Here is a 14,565-nt window from a genome sequence, read left to right on the forward strand (position 1 = left end):
ATAAACAAATTACAACATGATGGTCTTTGACATCCCATAAGGTTATGGAAGACATAACGGAGTTCCCATTGTCTAAAGTGTAATTGTTGTTCTCTTCTCGCAGTTTCATCATCACTTTCCTGCCTTTCAGGATCCAAGGATTCAGCCACCAGGTACTGTGGGGCTTCGGCTCCCTTACCAGGAAATCCACCCAAAGAGGAGAGTGGTCAGATATACCTCTCACCAGGTACTTGGCGTTTCGGAAATTACCACTGTGTGTCCATGTGGGAGATAGTGATCTATTTGGGTAAAACTATGCTGCGCCCCGGACTTAAAACTGTTTTGCCTGAAAGTTGTGTAGTGCACCCGCCAGACCTCCATAAACTATATGGCCTCCTAGAACCTTCCTAGTCATATCTCTCCCCCCAACCATGTTCCTGTCACTACCACAATCCTTCCTGTGGGTCCAACCGTGTCTTCCCCCACCCACCAAAGGGGACTTACTTTTTAATCAAGATTGCCACTCTCCTCGAGTCCGTTGTAAAAACTGCATGGGCCAACTTCTGCCCATCTCTATGGAACATTTTACATGAATTACCCCTACGGTGCGTCTCCTGAAGGAAGACTACACCAGGGGCATACCTCCCCAGATATCCCATGATCTGACCACCCCCTACTTGATCTTGTTCCCCAGACCATCAACATTCCAGGAGAGAATGCCCAGTCTCTGCTGCACTACTGCGGTATGTGATCTGTGGGAATAAATAACTGCATTGCCATTTTTGCTTTGTCTTTAAGAATCTGTCAGGCCTGGAGCCCCTGGCTCACATCTAATTGTAGCTGTTGGTGTATCATCACCCTCCCACCCCAAAACAAAATGCCCCAACCCCGCACTGCCGGTATTGATCTGCCCGCTCCCCCCTAATTTACAGGAAGCCTGCCGCCCTACCTACCTCTGAACCATTGGAACATAAACCTCAACTAATATGTATTCTCGATTATGTTGATTCACCAAGGCAAACAGCAACTCAACACAAGGACAGAATGAACACAGACAACCCTCTAGTTGGAAATTATACAAAGTGTTCCCGTAGCGTCCAGAGGGATGACTGGGTCCTCCACTCACATTGCAGCATCTGCAGACAAGATGCTGCTGCTTGGGGTTGTGAGCAGATATATCCATGGCCAATGGCCTCGCCTGTTTCTCAGGTTTTGTCGAGGCAGGTGTCTCCAGGAGTCAGGGTCACCTGACTCCTCAGTTTGTCCGCTGATGGGCATTGCCGCAGTCCCAGTTGAGGCAGGTCCTCTACCCAGTCCCATGCAGCCTTGGGCATATCAAATAACAAGGTATTTTCCTTGAAAAAGAGCTTGAGATGAGCCAGGTAGAGCTGCATGTACTTAAGTTGTATGGCTCTCGGTTTCTGTTAGTGAAGAAGCTTGGCTGTTGTTGAACCGTCAAGGTATAGTCTGGAAAGACCATGGCTTTCGTAGAGCCACAGGTTAGAGCATCTTGCTGGCGAGAAGCTCGTTGAATAGCATCCCTGTCCGCTTAATTAAAAATTCAGGCATGGAGCGCTGCAGTGGTCCCCCAGCAGAGGGCAGGAAGTCAAGACTCTATGTACACGTTTCACAAAAATACTGGGAGACGTTCCCAGCTTGGACCCAAGTTTTCAGCCTGATCAGGATAAATTGTGCAGAAGCAGACCCCTTCGCCCCCTCCAGGACTCCCACAATTAGACTATTAATACATCATGATTGCCCCTCAGCGTTCCCCACCCGGGCCTCTAGTTGGTGCACTACTTTTTGGGACCCAGCAATTCTAACCTGGAAGCCACAAAGGGAGTCCCCTGCTCCAGAGATCGGACCATCCGCCTCTGTAACCCTATCCACTGTGTTGCACAGGTCCTGTTGAAACAATGAGATGTTGTTACTCCGGTCACCAATATTCCACTCCAAGTAAGTCCAGGAATCCTGCATCACTTGAACGACGGAAGTAGCTTACCCCGAAATGGGATACACTATCTCTAGGAGGGGGAACACCGTTTACAACGAAACTTTTACCCCGCACTACCATTACAACGAAAGTCGTTACAAAGACTTTCGCTGGAGGGCGCTGTTGGATAGGGAATAGTTTAATTTCTATCCAACACCTTCCCTACTATCCACGGGGACTGGAGTTGGAATAGAAAATTAAACCTATTCCACTATCCAGCACCCCCCAACGCAAGTCGTTGTAATGACTTGCGTTGTAATTCCTGCGTTGTAAAGGCATGCGTGGTAAAAGCATGCGTTGAAACGTTATACATCCCTCTAGGAGGGTCCCCTTCCTGGCCCAAAGCGGGTCTTGTGAATTTGTAAGATTAGCCGGCCCCTGGGTGTGATGGGGAGTGGACTTCTCTTCCCATGGTGCCCCATCAGTTGGCCCCCACTGCAGCAGTGCACCCCAGCCTCAATAAGGCCCCAACTGTAGATGACTGTTGCCCCGGGTGTCAAGACCACCTATTCCTCTCATGTTGTGTGCTGCCTGGGAATCCGGGTCTTCAGCCCCAGATCGACCTGCTCCAGGGCTCACAATCACCCTTGCCCATGGGCCCCTGAGATTGGATCAGACTAGTGCAATCTCCACTCACCTCTCCAACATGGTTCTTATGGGTTTAGAGCCCCATCCGCCAGGTGGGCCGCCTCTCGCACCCTCTCCCCTTTGCCGAGGCAGCCTCAGTGTAGTTCAACTCGGGAGTCGCGAAAACATGAATTCCCACCTCTGAGAGCAGTTCATAAAGTTGTACTGTCAGAAATTGGTATCCTGATTAATCGCTGTATGTTTGAGGCCTAAACCTGAGATAGCTCTGCTGGCTAATGGTTAAGCTTGTAATTTCTAAGTCGCCTAAGGGATATTTGCCTGAGGCTCTGTTATCCAGGTCTGTGAATACTGCCTGACCAGATGGATATCTTTGTGGTCTATACTGCAAGTAGGTAGAGGTATCGCAAGATCCTTATATCCTTTGCCACTTGAGAGATCTCTCTGCTGTGAGACTTATTGAGGTCTGTTAGGAGGGTGCGCTCGAGTTAGACTTTTGTCTGAAAGCTGGAGCCAGTGAGATATGTATAACCTGGGAAATTGCTCTTTTCGCTTAAATAAACGACTTAGATCTTTCATTTCAATATGTATAATGTGCGGGTACTGAACTTTTTTACCGTACAATTAGCGTCGCCATATTCTACCAATTATTTTCGAGGGTGGAAGAGGTAAAACCACACTCGTCCCCCAGAGAATCGTTCCCTTGCTTTCAGAACCGCTCTCCCTCTTGTTTATTTATTTTTTTAATTTATTGAAAAGTCCCATGGCCTTGTCTGACAGTATGTCCCCAGCTAGCGCTGCATGAGGCGGCAGAAGATACCAGCCTTCGCCGAGTGCCCTGCCTGTGAGCTGTGACTGCAGGGGCGGGGCTGGGCGGGACCCTGCTCGCCCGGTGTCCCGGGTTACGACGGCGCTTCTGTTGAGCCGCTCTGGGCCGTTGCTCAGCTGGGTCGGCCGCTCGTCCGCTTCCTCTCAAGCCCCTGCGCCCGCCCGGCCTAGGCTGGGAGCGGCATGGACCGGTCGCACCGCGCCTCGGTGCTGGCCGCCTCCTGCCTCAGCACCCCGGTGAACCCGCACACCCGCGCCCCCGTCACCCTGTACGAGCGGCAGCAGGAGGAGGAGAGGTGGCAACGGCGGCGGGACAGAGGAGCAGCCCCCTGGCACCGGGAGGCGGGCGACAGCAGCCGCGGAGCCCGGGACACCAAGGTACCGGGGGTCGCAGGACTCCTCAGTGTTTCTGAAGTGCGCACGCCTTTGTGCAGACTTCCTGGGGGTCGGTCAGCGAATTAACGGGCGTTCTGTGTACGTACAAAGTACTGCACGTACCGGGGGTCCGTTGTGATGCAATGGGGGTGGGGGGGGGGGGGGGGGGGGGGAGGGGGGGGGGAGTGATGCTTATCGTGCAAGCATTATCCATCACTGTGGCAGAAAACCCAGCTGTACCAAGTAGCTGACATGTATGTACACCAGTCGCAACTTAAGCCGATGTCCCCAGCTAAGCCATCCGTCAGGCTTCTGGGCCAATCACTCACTACTCTGCTACTCACCTCCGTACACTCATTCACAGCTATACCAGTTTCCCAGTCACACTATTGCTGTCCAGGTGCTCCTGTACCTGTCACTTACCGCGTTTCTATACGTTCAGTGTCATGCCAGGTTCCTGACCAATCAACCCACTTGTCTTCTCCCATCACTGTCAACCAGCAACTGCTCTTTACCCACCGCTGTGCCAGCAAACCCTCCCCTGGTACGCCGAGTAGCATTTATTCTCCTGTGACTTTTCGCTCCCATCACGAGAGTAGATGAGCACAGGCAGCCCATGGACATCTTAAAAAGTTAGTTCGGGGGCCTTGGGCCAAATGTAATTTGGAGGACCATGCTCGGAACTTCTTTGGATTCTTGATCCAACATCAGTTCTTTCAGTCTCTCCTTGGCAAGGTCACTGAAAGTGCACAGGCACACTTGTCCATATTCTTAATGTGTCTACATTTAAGATTCAAGAATAGTGACATATTTTCAATTTTAGAATTTGCAGCAGCTCACTAATATTATTGCAGACAATCTTTGTCACTCATTTCTCTTTTGTGGTGTCCTGGTTTAATCTAAAAGAAAAAAATATGGATGTTGCATAGTGTTGAAAACCCATAACATTTCTCTGCAAAATGTCTGTAATAGACTCCCACGTATCACCCACATTAAAATTAAATTAAAGGAAAACGCTGTTTAAGAATTATTCAAGGTCATCAAGGCAAGACTCTGCAGAACAGAGCTGTCTGTATCAGGGGCCCCCTGCAAGTCTGAGGTCTTAGCCCAGGGCCTACTTTGCCCATGCCTTAAGAGCTTCTGGGACAGCCACTAAATCAATCACTGGTTCCCAGTCACTCAAGACTCGAAGGCAGATAACACCGCTGCGTTCACACTTTCTGAATATTGAACCTGTCTTAGCGATGTTTCATTCCCTTCCCAATCACAACAAGCATTTGCAACGCAATCGGTCTCGCCTTTGGGACCATATATGTATTTAGCTATGTAGCACATTAGTTTGGGTGCTGAGTATCTAATGTTCTTTAACATGGAGGGAAGGTAAGCACCAAACTGCGTGTCACGCCACATATGGGAATACATGGAGAGAAATATTGCCTTTCAGCTGGAAATGGTATAGTCTAAAGCTCTGTTTTTAATATAAAATCAGGGCCTTCGGGGTCATATCACTTAAAAAAAATATTGTCTACAGGTGCCTGTGGAAGACAATTTCTATGGACTGGAATCTAGAGAATGCTAAAGTGATTCTGGCATTTTACAGACCTCTGCAGGTCATTTTCTATCAAGAAAGTTAAATAGAGGCAGTTGAGCACAAAAATAGTCCCCAAGCGGAAGCAGACCAGTCCAAGGGCTGATCTCCAGAGCCCACAAAGTACATACACATATAAGTGTATACTAAAGTATATGGAAGAGGTCTTGCATGCTCAACCTAAAAAAGGCTTGGCCGCCCTATGTGGTCTTATCTTACTTTTCTGCCTTTTGAAGTGCAATTCGTAATTCAACATTTCTCCTTTCCCTGCTTGAAGCACTCCGTGAACTATTTCTCGGGATCACAGTGAAAGAAAACTTTTTCTGGGGAAACGCTCTGCTCTTCCGTCCACTGTTCACAAACTGTCTTGTACGGTATAGAGAAGACCACAAATCTGTCAGTCCGGTAGCCAAGCTTGTTTTTAGGTCTGGATGGACAGCGCAGCTGTCTTTAGACGATATTGGATTAATCTAAAGAAAGGGCTTTAAGAGACTTACGTGGAGAGGGGCATTGACTTCGCCCGATGTTGGTAAGCAGAAGTACAAGTTTTGATTGGGAAGAAGTTTTGTGCTTCCACAAAAAGTGCTTGCCCTCCACGTAATTGTGAACATTTTATTTGTCCAGCTCTCTAAGCCATCAGTAGTATGTATTTGCTTGAACAGGATATTGTAATGCTATTAAAGTGTCAGCAGCACAGATGGGGGGAGGGCAGTCATTAACTTTAGACTTCAGAATGCCCTTTTGTGTTTGATTTACATGGATTTCTGGGTGTAGTATGACACCTTATTTGAACAACAAAAAAGATCCTTCAGTGTCCTACTGAGAGAGTGGCTCAGGCAGCACCCACATATTGATTCCTCTTAGTACAGGATTTGATTGGGACGATTCTATGTACATGGATTACAAATACAGTCTGTAAAGGTTTAATCTGTTCATTGGGACAAGACATGCCAGATCTAAAACATGTTATCTATTCATTATGAAATGTTGTGACAAAGCCAGTATGCCTGACCTACTTATTGTGAAAAGAATGTGTTTCGTATCGTATCGTAAGGGGTGCTTATAAAGCGCACTGACACCATGGGTTTCCTGGCGCTGGTTGGGAGTAATGAGGACAGAGAGACTAGGCAGATTGGGGGAAGAGCCAGGTTTTTAAAGACTTACGAAAAAGGGTTAAAGAGTTAGAGGTTTTGAGAGGGAGGGGGAAAGAGTTCCAAAGCTTGGGGGCCAGGTAGGCAAATCTCCGGCCTCCAGATCTACAGAGCTTGAAGGAAGGAACAGTCAAGAGATGGAGGTGAGAGGATCTCAGGTTGCGGGATGGGCAGTAGGGGCTAATGAGGGATTTGACGAAAGCAGGGCAGGGGCCAGTTAGTGACTTAAAGACGAGGCAGCCGATCTTAAAGGCTGCCCTGGAGACGACAGGGAGCCAGTGGAGTTTGACAAGAAGGGGCCTGGCGGATTGCCACTTCGGAATCCCTAAGGCCAGTCTCGCCGCCTGATTTTGGACCACTTGCAGTCTAGCCATCGATGTTTTGGACAGGCCGTGGTAGATCGAATTAGAAAAATCTAGGCGGGAGAGGACGAGGGCCATGATAACATACAGGAGGGCATCGGGTGTTAAAGACAATAGGCTTTTAAGGATACATTGTTATTACACTGTGCTGAGGCCTGGAGGCAGGTATTTTGTTATATGGAATTGAACAGATTACTGTAGTAAGCAAGTGTTTTGGTGATCCACCCGAACAAACAGTGAAGATAGAAGATATGCACTACATCCATCAATGTTAGGCTCTTTTAGGAGAGCTATTATGTTGCTTTGTCAACTGTAGTTTTGTATACATTTGTACTTTATGATTATATGCCGGATGTTTGCCTTGTGAAAAGCTTACGCTTAGTACAAGGGTTTTGAATTGGTTGTGGTGACAAACTAATGATAAAGGTTATAGGTCTTATTGGTTTACTGGGAACAGTTATGTCAGATTCCTTAGGTGTAATCTGTTTATAATGAAAAGGTATGCCAAAGTAAGGAGGCCTTATGTATTGTGTAAGGCATGTGCTAGGGGAAATTGGCTTTTAAGGGTAGATTGTTATTAGTGCTAAATATAGGCAGGCATTTTGTAAAATGTAATCTTTCAGATTACTTTAGTAGGCACATTCATGGGCGTCCGCAGGGGGGGGCAAGAGGGGGCGCTTGCCCCCCCCCCCTGGATTCAGGCCCAGTTCTAGAGGATGGGCCCACATACCGGGGCCAATTTTCCTACCTGAAAGTCTGCTACAGCGCCGAGTGTGACTTTCAGCAGGTCACAGAGTGAGGCCGGTCCATTGCCATGGGCAGAATGACAATGGGCCGGCAGAGGAGGCACAGCATGGAGCATCTCCGCCCAGCCCAGGCCTCAGGAGATGAGCAGCACAATTAGCAAGTCTTAGGCAGGGGACGGGAGCTTTAGTCTCTCACAGCAGGCCACAACAATCAGATAAAAAGCTATGGGGCGTTTGGGGAGCGGGGTTAGTGCAAACATTCTCAGTTTAAAAACTGTGAAGTGACAGACCGGATTGAAATTTAAACTTTATTATTAAATTCCCTCCGTTTGTGCAATGGGGAGAACGCTGTATACAGCTGACAGTGAAAAATCTCTGCAAAAAACACTAAGGACTGAAATAACTACATTTAAAGAACAATATGACTAAAAATGGAAAAAATATGAAAATTCGATTTTGACAATGTTGTAGTGAAAAATTTAATTTCTCCTCCATGTTGTGGCCAAGGGAGATGTAAGAGCAGAGGAGAGATAAAGAAAGAGACGGAGCCAAAAAGAAAAATAAGAGACGTAGTGGGGAGTAGAGACAAACTGAGAGAAGGAAAGGAAAGAGGGAGAAATGATTGATGAGAGAAGATAGGAAAAGAGGCGAGAGGGGGTGACATAATTATAGATATACACAATGAGGTAAGGAGACGGAGGGAGACAGAGGGCGACAGACAGAGGGAGTAAGACAGAGGGAATGGGGCGACGGAGGGAGACAGATAGAGGGAGATACAGGGTGGGAGGCAGACAGAGGGAGGGAGACAGAGAGAGGGAAAGAGAGTGAGACAGAGAGAGGGAGACCAAGAGAGAGGGAGACCAAGAGAGAGGGAGACCAAGAGAGAGGGAGACCAAGAGAGAGGGAGACCAAGAGAGAGGGAGACCAAGAGAGAGGGAGACCAAGAGAGAGGGAGACCAAGAGAGAGGGAGACCAAGAGAGAGGGAGACAGAGAGAGGGAGACAGAGGGAGGGATATCGAGAGACAGGGAGACCGAGAGAGGGAGACCGAGGGAGAGGGAGACCGAGAAAGAGGGAGACCGAGAGAGAGGGAGACAGAGAGGGAGACCGAGAGAGGGAGACAGAGGGAGGGAGATCGAGAGACAGGGAGACCGAGAGAGGGAGACCAAGAGGGAGGGAGATCGAGAGAGAGGGAGATCGAGGGAGAGGGAGACCGAGGGAGAGGGAGACCGAGAGAGAGGGAGACCGAGAAAGAGGGAGACTGAGAGAGAGGGAGACCGAGAGAGGGAGACAGAGGGAGGGAGATCGAGAGACAGGGAGACCGAGAGAGGGAGACCGAGGGAGAGGGAGACAGAGAGAGAGGGAGACCGAGGGAGGGAGACAGAGAGAGAGAGAGACCGAGAGGGAGGGAGACCGAGACCGAGAGGGAGGGAGACCGAGAGGGAGGGAGACCGAGAGGGAGGGAGACCGAGAGGGAGGGAGACCGAGAGGGAGGGAGACAGAGAGGGAGGGAGACCGAGAGGGAGGGAGACCGAGAGGGAGGAGACCGAGAGGGAGGAGACCGAGAGAGAGGGAGACAGAGGGAGGGAGACCGAGGGAGGGAGACAGCGAGAGAGGGAACCGAGAGAGAGAGGGAGACAGAGGGAGGGAGACAGAGGGAGGGAGACAGAGGGAGGGAGACAGAGGGAGGGAGACAGAGGGAGGGAGACAGAGGGAGGGAGAGAGAGGACGGGAGACAGAGGACGGGAGACAGAGGACGGGAGACAGAGGACGGGAGACAGAGGACGGGAGACAGAGGACGGGACGGGAGACAGAGGACGGGACGGGAGACAGAGGACGGGACGGGAGACAGAGGACGGGAGACAGAGGACGGGAGACAGAGGACGGGAGACAGAGGACGGGAGACAGAGGGAAGGGAGACAGAGGGAAGGGAGACAGAGGGAAGGGAGACAGAGGGAAGGAGACAGAGGGAAGGAGACAGAGGGAAGGAGACAGAGGGAAGGAGACAGAGGGAAGGAGACAGAGGGAAGGAGACAGAGGGAAGGAGACAGAGGGAAGGAGACAGAGGGAAGGAGACAGAGGGAAGGAGACAGAGGAAGGGAGACAGAGGAAGGGAGACAGAGGGAAGGGAGACAGAGGGAAGGGAGACAGAGGGAAGGGAGACAGAGGGAAGGGAGACAGAGGGAAGGGAGACAGAGGGAAGGGAGACAGAGGGAAGGGAGACAGAGGGAAGGGAGACAGAGGGAAGGGAGACAGAGGGAAGGGAGACAGAGGGAAGGGAGACAGAGGGAAGGAGACAGAGGGAAGGAGACAGAGGGAAGGAGACAGAGGGAAGGAGACAGAGGGAGACAGAGGGAGACAGAGGGAGACAGAGGGAGACAGAGGGAGACAGACAGAGGTAGAGAGAGAGGGTGGGAGACAGAAGGAGGAAGACAGACAGAGAGACCGAGGGAGGGAGACAGAGAGAGGGAAAGATGGAGACAGAGAGAGAGAGGAAGACAGAGACAGATGGAGGCAGAGACAGGGACAGGGGAAGACACGCAGAGACAGACAGAGAGACCGAGAGGGAGACAGAGGGAGGGAAACGGGGATAGATAGAGACAGACAGATAGAGGCAGGGACAGACAGGTAGAGGCAGAGACTAAGACAGACAGAGAGACATAGAGGGAGAGAGAGAGGGGGAGATAAAGGGAGGGAGAAAGACAGAGGGAGACAGAGTGAGGATGGCAAAGGGAGGTAGACTGAGGGAGGGAGACAGAGGGATGGAGACAGAGGGATGGAGACAGAGGGATGGAGACAGAGGGATGGAGACAGAGGGATGGAGATAGAGGGATGGAGATAGAGGGATGGAGACAGACAGAGGGAGACAGACAGAGGGAGACCGACAGAGGGAGACAGACAGAGGGCGACAGACAGAGGGCGACAGACAGAGGGCGACAGACAGAGGGCGACAGACAGAGGGCGACAGACAGAGGGCGACAGACAGAGGGCGACAGACAGAGGGCGACAGACAGAGGGCGACAGACAGAGGGAGGGAGACAGAGGGAGGGAGACAGAGGGAGGGAGACAGAGGGAGGGAGACAGAGGGAGGGAGACAGAGGGAGGGAGACAGAGGGAGGGAGACAGAGGGAGGGAGACAGAGGGAGGGAGACAGAGGGAGGGAGACAATGGAGTCAGAGAGAGAGAGAGAGAGGGAGACAGCGGGAGGGAAACAGAGGGAGGGAGGGAGACAGATAGACAAAAGGCGACAGACAGAGGGCGACGGGTGACAGAGGGCGACAGACAGAGGGAGGAGGGTGACAGAGGGAGGTAGACAGACAGAGGGAGACAGACAGACAGAGGGAGACAGAGGGAGAGAGAGAGAGGGAGACGGCGAGAGAGAGCGAGTGAGACAAATGGAGACCGAGAGAGGGAAAGGGAGGGAGAGAGAGCGATAGAGAGAGAGAGGGAGGGAGACAGTGAGAGAGAGAGGGAGGGAGACAGACAGAAGGCGACAGACAAAGGGCGACAGACAGAGGGAGACAGACAGAGGGAGGAGGGCGACAGAAAGAGGGAGAGAGAGAGACAGACGGAGGGAGGGAGACAGACAGACGGACGGAGCGAGACAGGCGGAGGGAGGGAGACAGAGGGAGGGAGACAGAGGGAGGGAGACAGAGGGAGGGAGACAGAGGGAGGGAGACAGAGGGAGGGAGACAGAGGGAGGGAGACAGAGGGAGGGAGACAGAGGGAGGGAGACAGAGGGAGGGAGACAGGGAGAGAGGGAGGGAGACGGAGAAAGAGTGAGGGAGGGAGAGATAGACAGAGTGAGTGAGACAGAGGAAGACAGGGAGAGACGGAGGGAGGGAGAGAGGGAGAGAGAGAGAGAGAGAGAGAGAGAGAGAGAGAGAGAGAGAGAGAGAGAGAGAGAGGAGAGAGAGAGAGAGACTGAGAGAGAGAGACTGAGAGAGAGAGACTGAGAGAGAGAGACTGAGAGAGAGAGAGACTGAGAGAGAGAGACTGAGAGAGAGAGACTGAGACTCCTCAGGACAGGAGTGGTACAGGAGTCCTCAGTTTATTATGGCGATAAGCTATTGGTAACAGCTATAGGCCTGATTGTTTAATGAGATCGTAGGTCTGATATGTTTATTATGAAATGTTGTGATAAACGCTTAGGCCTGACATTGTTTGTGAAAAGCATATGCTAAAATCAATAGGCATTTAAGAGCAGATTGCTATTTATCTGTAATTAAGCCGGAATATGGGTATTTCGTCAGATGAAATGTCACAGATAGATTTTTTAGGGAATCATTTTAATGCTGGTTACTGCCTTTTACAAACCCTAAGGGGAGATTTGCACTGTAACCCTTGCTAATATCTCAGCTATCTGCCAGGGTCCTGTAATACAAAAATCATTAAATAATAAATGCATCCGCGGGTCCGGTTCCCGGGGTGGGGTCATTCTCATAGCGGCCATCTTGGAATGGTGTTGTTTGCCCGGACGCCAGCATCTTCGAGCGCTCTAGTGCGCAGGATCTTGTGAGGGACGCCTACTTAAGGCGAGCTGTGTCAGAGTCGCCCTGACAAGGTATCGAACTGCTGTTTTAGCGCCTCGCGCTTTCATTGTGAATTGCTGCTTTTAACTCACTCATTCTCTATTTGTTTTATCCTCTGGCTATTTTACCTGGTTTTGATTCCTGGGACTCTTTGCCCCCCTCACCTGCACTCTAATTGGTTCGCACTGCTGTTGAGCGGGTCCGGTTCCCGGGGTGGGGTCATTCTCATAGCGGCCATCTTGGAATGGTGTTGTTTGTCCGGACGCCAGCATCTTCGAGCGCTCTAGTGCGCAGGATCTTGTGAGGGACGCCTACTTAAGGCGAGCTGTGTCAGAGTCGCCCTGACAAGGTATCGAACTGCAGTTTTAGCGCTTCGCGCTTTCATTGAGAATTGCTGCTTTTAACTCACTCGTTCTCTATTTGTGTTATCCTCTGGCTATTTTACCTGGTTTTGATTCCTGGGACTCTTTGCCTCCCTCACCTGCACTCTAATTGGTTCGCACCGCTGTTGAGCGGGTCCGGTTCCCGGGGTGGGGTCATTCTCATAGCGGCCATCTTGGAATGGTGTTGTTTGCCCGGACGCCAGCATCTTCAAGCGCTCTAGTGCGCAGGATCTTGTGAGGGACGCCTACTTAATGCTTACTGCCAAGCGCAGCGGTATCGCGCAGCGGGCGCGCCTTCGCTTAGCCTGAGTCGTGCCAGAGTCCTGCCCGTCTGCGCCCGTCCGCGTCACGGGCCGGTTGGGCCGGTCATGTCCGAGTTACATCCTGCCAGTATCGCGGGGAGTACGGCGATATGCTATTCTAGAGATGATTTACTATCTATTAGACATCAGGTCGCCAGTTGTGATGCGGTTCCTGTGAGCCCACTGTGTGGCCCCTACCCGTGTGTTTGTGGTAGATGGGCGCTTTGTACTCCCGTTCTCCCTTGCTCTATGGGCAAATTGACAGCACCAGGAGTAAATGCCTCCCACGCAAGCTTAGTATTTGGAACCTGAATGTCAGGTCGCTGGTGAATCACTACCAGGCTATCTATGACCTGATTAAGGATGAGACTCCTGATATTTTTTGTATCACCGAGACTTGGTTGCAGGATGCTGATACCGCTATCCTCAACTTGGCTTTCCCGCCGGAATATTCGGTGTACACGCTTAATCGCCCTACTAGAGGTGGGGGTATAGCGCTTGCTGTCAAATCATGTTATCCCTGTGACTGGAGAGGTTTAAAAATTGCGGGCTGTGAAAGTGCTTCTTTCCAGATTTCCATCAGCCCCCAGTTCTCCTTCTCCGGCATGCTAATCTACCGTCCTCCGGGCAGTGACGTGGCGTTTAGGGAGGCCTTCCCAGATGCTATAGGTATGCTGGCAGTAGGATGTGCTAATTTCTCCATTTTAGGGGATTTGAATCTCCATTTTGAGAGTCTGACCACCTCTGCTGTCAGTAGTACGCTGGCGGATCTGGAAGCCTATCAATTGTCCCAACGAGTTACCTACCCCACCCACGTGGGAGGGTATACTTTGGACCCTTTTTTCACCAACCTTACAGAGGCTGACCTTTTTTTTGGTTAGGGTCCAGTGCCCACTGTATGAGCTCCCCCCTAAACCCATGGCCAGAGTCGTCCGTAGATGACACTGGCACAAACTTAGATTAGAGGACCTGTACCGCACTCTGTCTGAGGATCCACTTGGCCCGTTTGACAACGTGGATATGGGCTACAACCTTTTTTGCGAGTGGATCACCCGTGCCTTGGATTCCATCATCCCGGTTACCCTGAGGAAATATAGTGTAAGCGACTGTTATGGCAGAGTTTTTGGCTCTATTTAGCAGTGATATAGATCATTAGTCTTGCTCACATCTAGTATAGGTATTCTTAGCCTGTGTTGGCCCTTTTAAGCCCTTTCTTCCAGACCTAGAAGAGGATAGCTGCTTATAGACTTTAACCTGTCTATTGCCTATTGGCTTTGACATATTAGACACATTGGTATGGTTTATGTAGGTATTCTGACAGAGCTAAGGGGCATTTCAGGCCTACAGACCTAGAACTAGAGCGACTCCATCTTGAGGGAGCTGAGAGGCTTTTCAGGGTAAAGTTAAAGTTTATAGTTAAGGCTGTTGTTCGCTTGGAGAGAACCGGCTCAGGCTGGCCCTTATCGAAGGAATGTACTTTTCTCCACTCCGAAGACACAACTTCAGGCTGGCCAGCTGGGAACGTGTACTTGGTACGGGGATGTACAAGAATTTGGTGGGCGGCAGGTTACTGGCCGTAACTTTCCATGAAAGGACAAGCTTCCATATTAGCGAGCTACAGGAGAGGAGGAGTGTTCAGTTCAGTTTGGTGTTCAGTTCAGCGTGGAGTTCATTCCAGCTTGTGTGCAGTTCAGCCTGGAGCTCAGAACTGCTTGGAGCACAGAACAGCTGGGAGCTTAGTT

General features: G+C 50.8%; 1 protein-coding gene across 2 annotated transcripts in view; it reads left to right on the forward strand.

Moving 5' to 3' along the window:
• Positions 1 to 3,465: 3,465 nt before the first annotated feature.
• The window catches only part of FAM161A (FAM161 centrosomal protein A), a 134,638-nt gene continuing 123,538 nt past the window's right edge, over positions 3,466 to 14,565 (forward strand). For both annotated transcript variants that reach the window (XM_086927641.1, XM_086927642.1), the window contains exon 1: positions 3,466 to 3,763. In XM_086927641.1, the coding sequence (XP_086783767.1) occupies positions 3,569 to 3,763 (195 nt within the window). In that variant the 5' untranslated portion in view covers positions 3,466 to 3,568. The remainder of the gene's footprint in view (positions 3,764 to 14,565) is intronic.

This window comes from Lissotriton vulgaris, chromosome 6 (genome assembly GCF_964263255.1).
Source record: "Lissotriton vulgaris chromosome 6, aLisVul1.2, whole genome shotgun sequence".
Classification (NCBI taxonomy): domain Eukaryota; kingdom Metazoa; phylum Chordata; class Amphibia; order Caudata; family Salamandridae; genus Lissotriton; species Lissotriton vulgaris.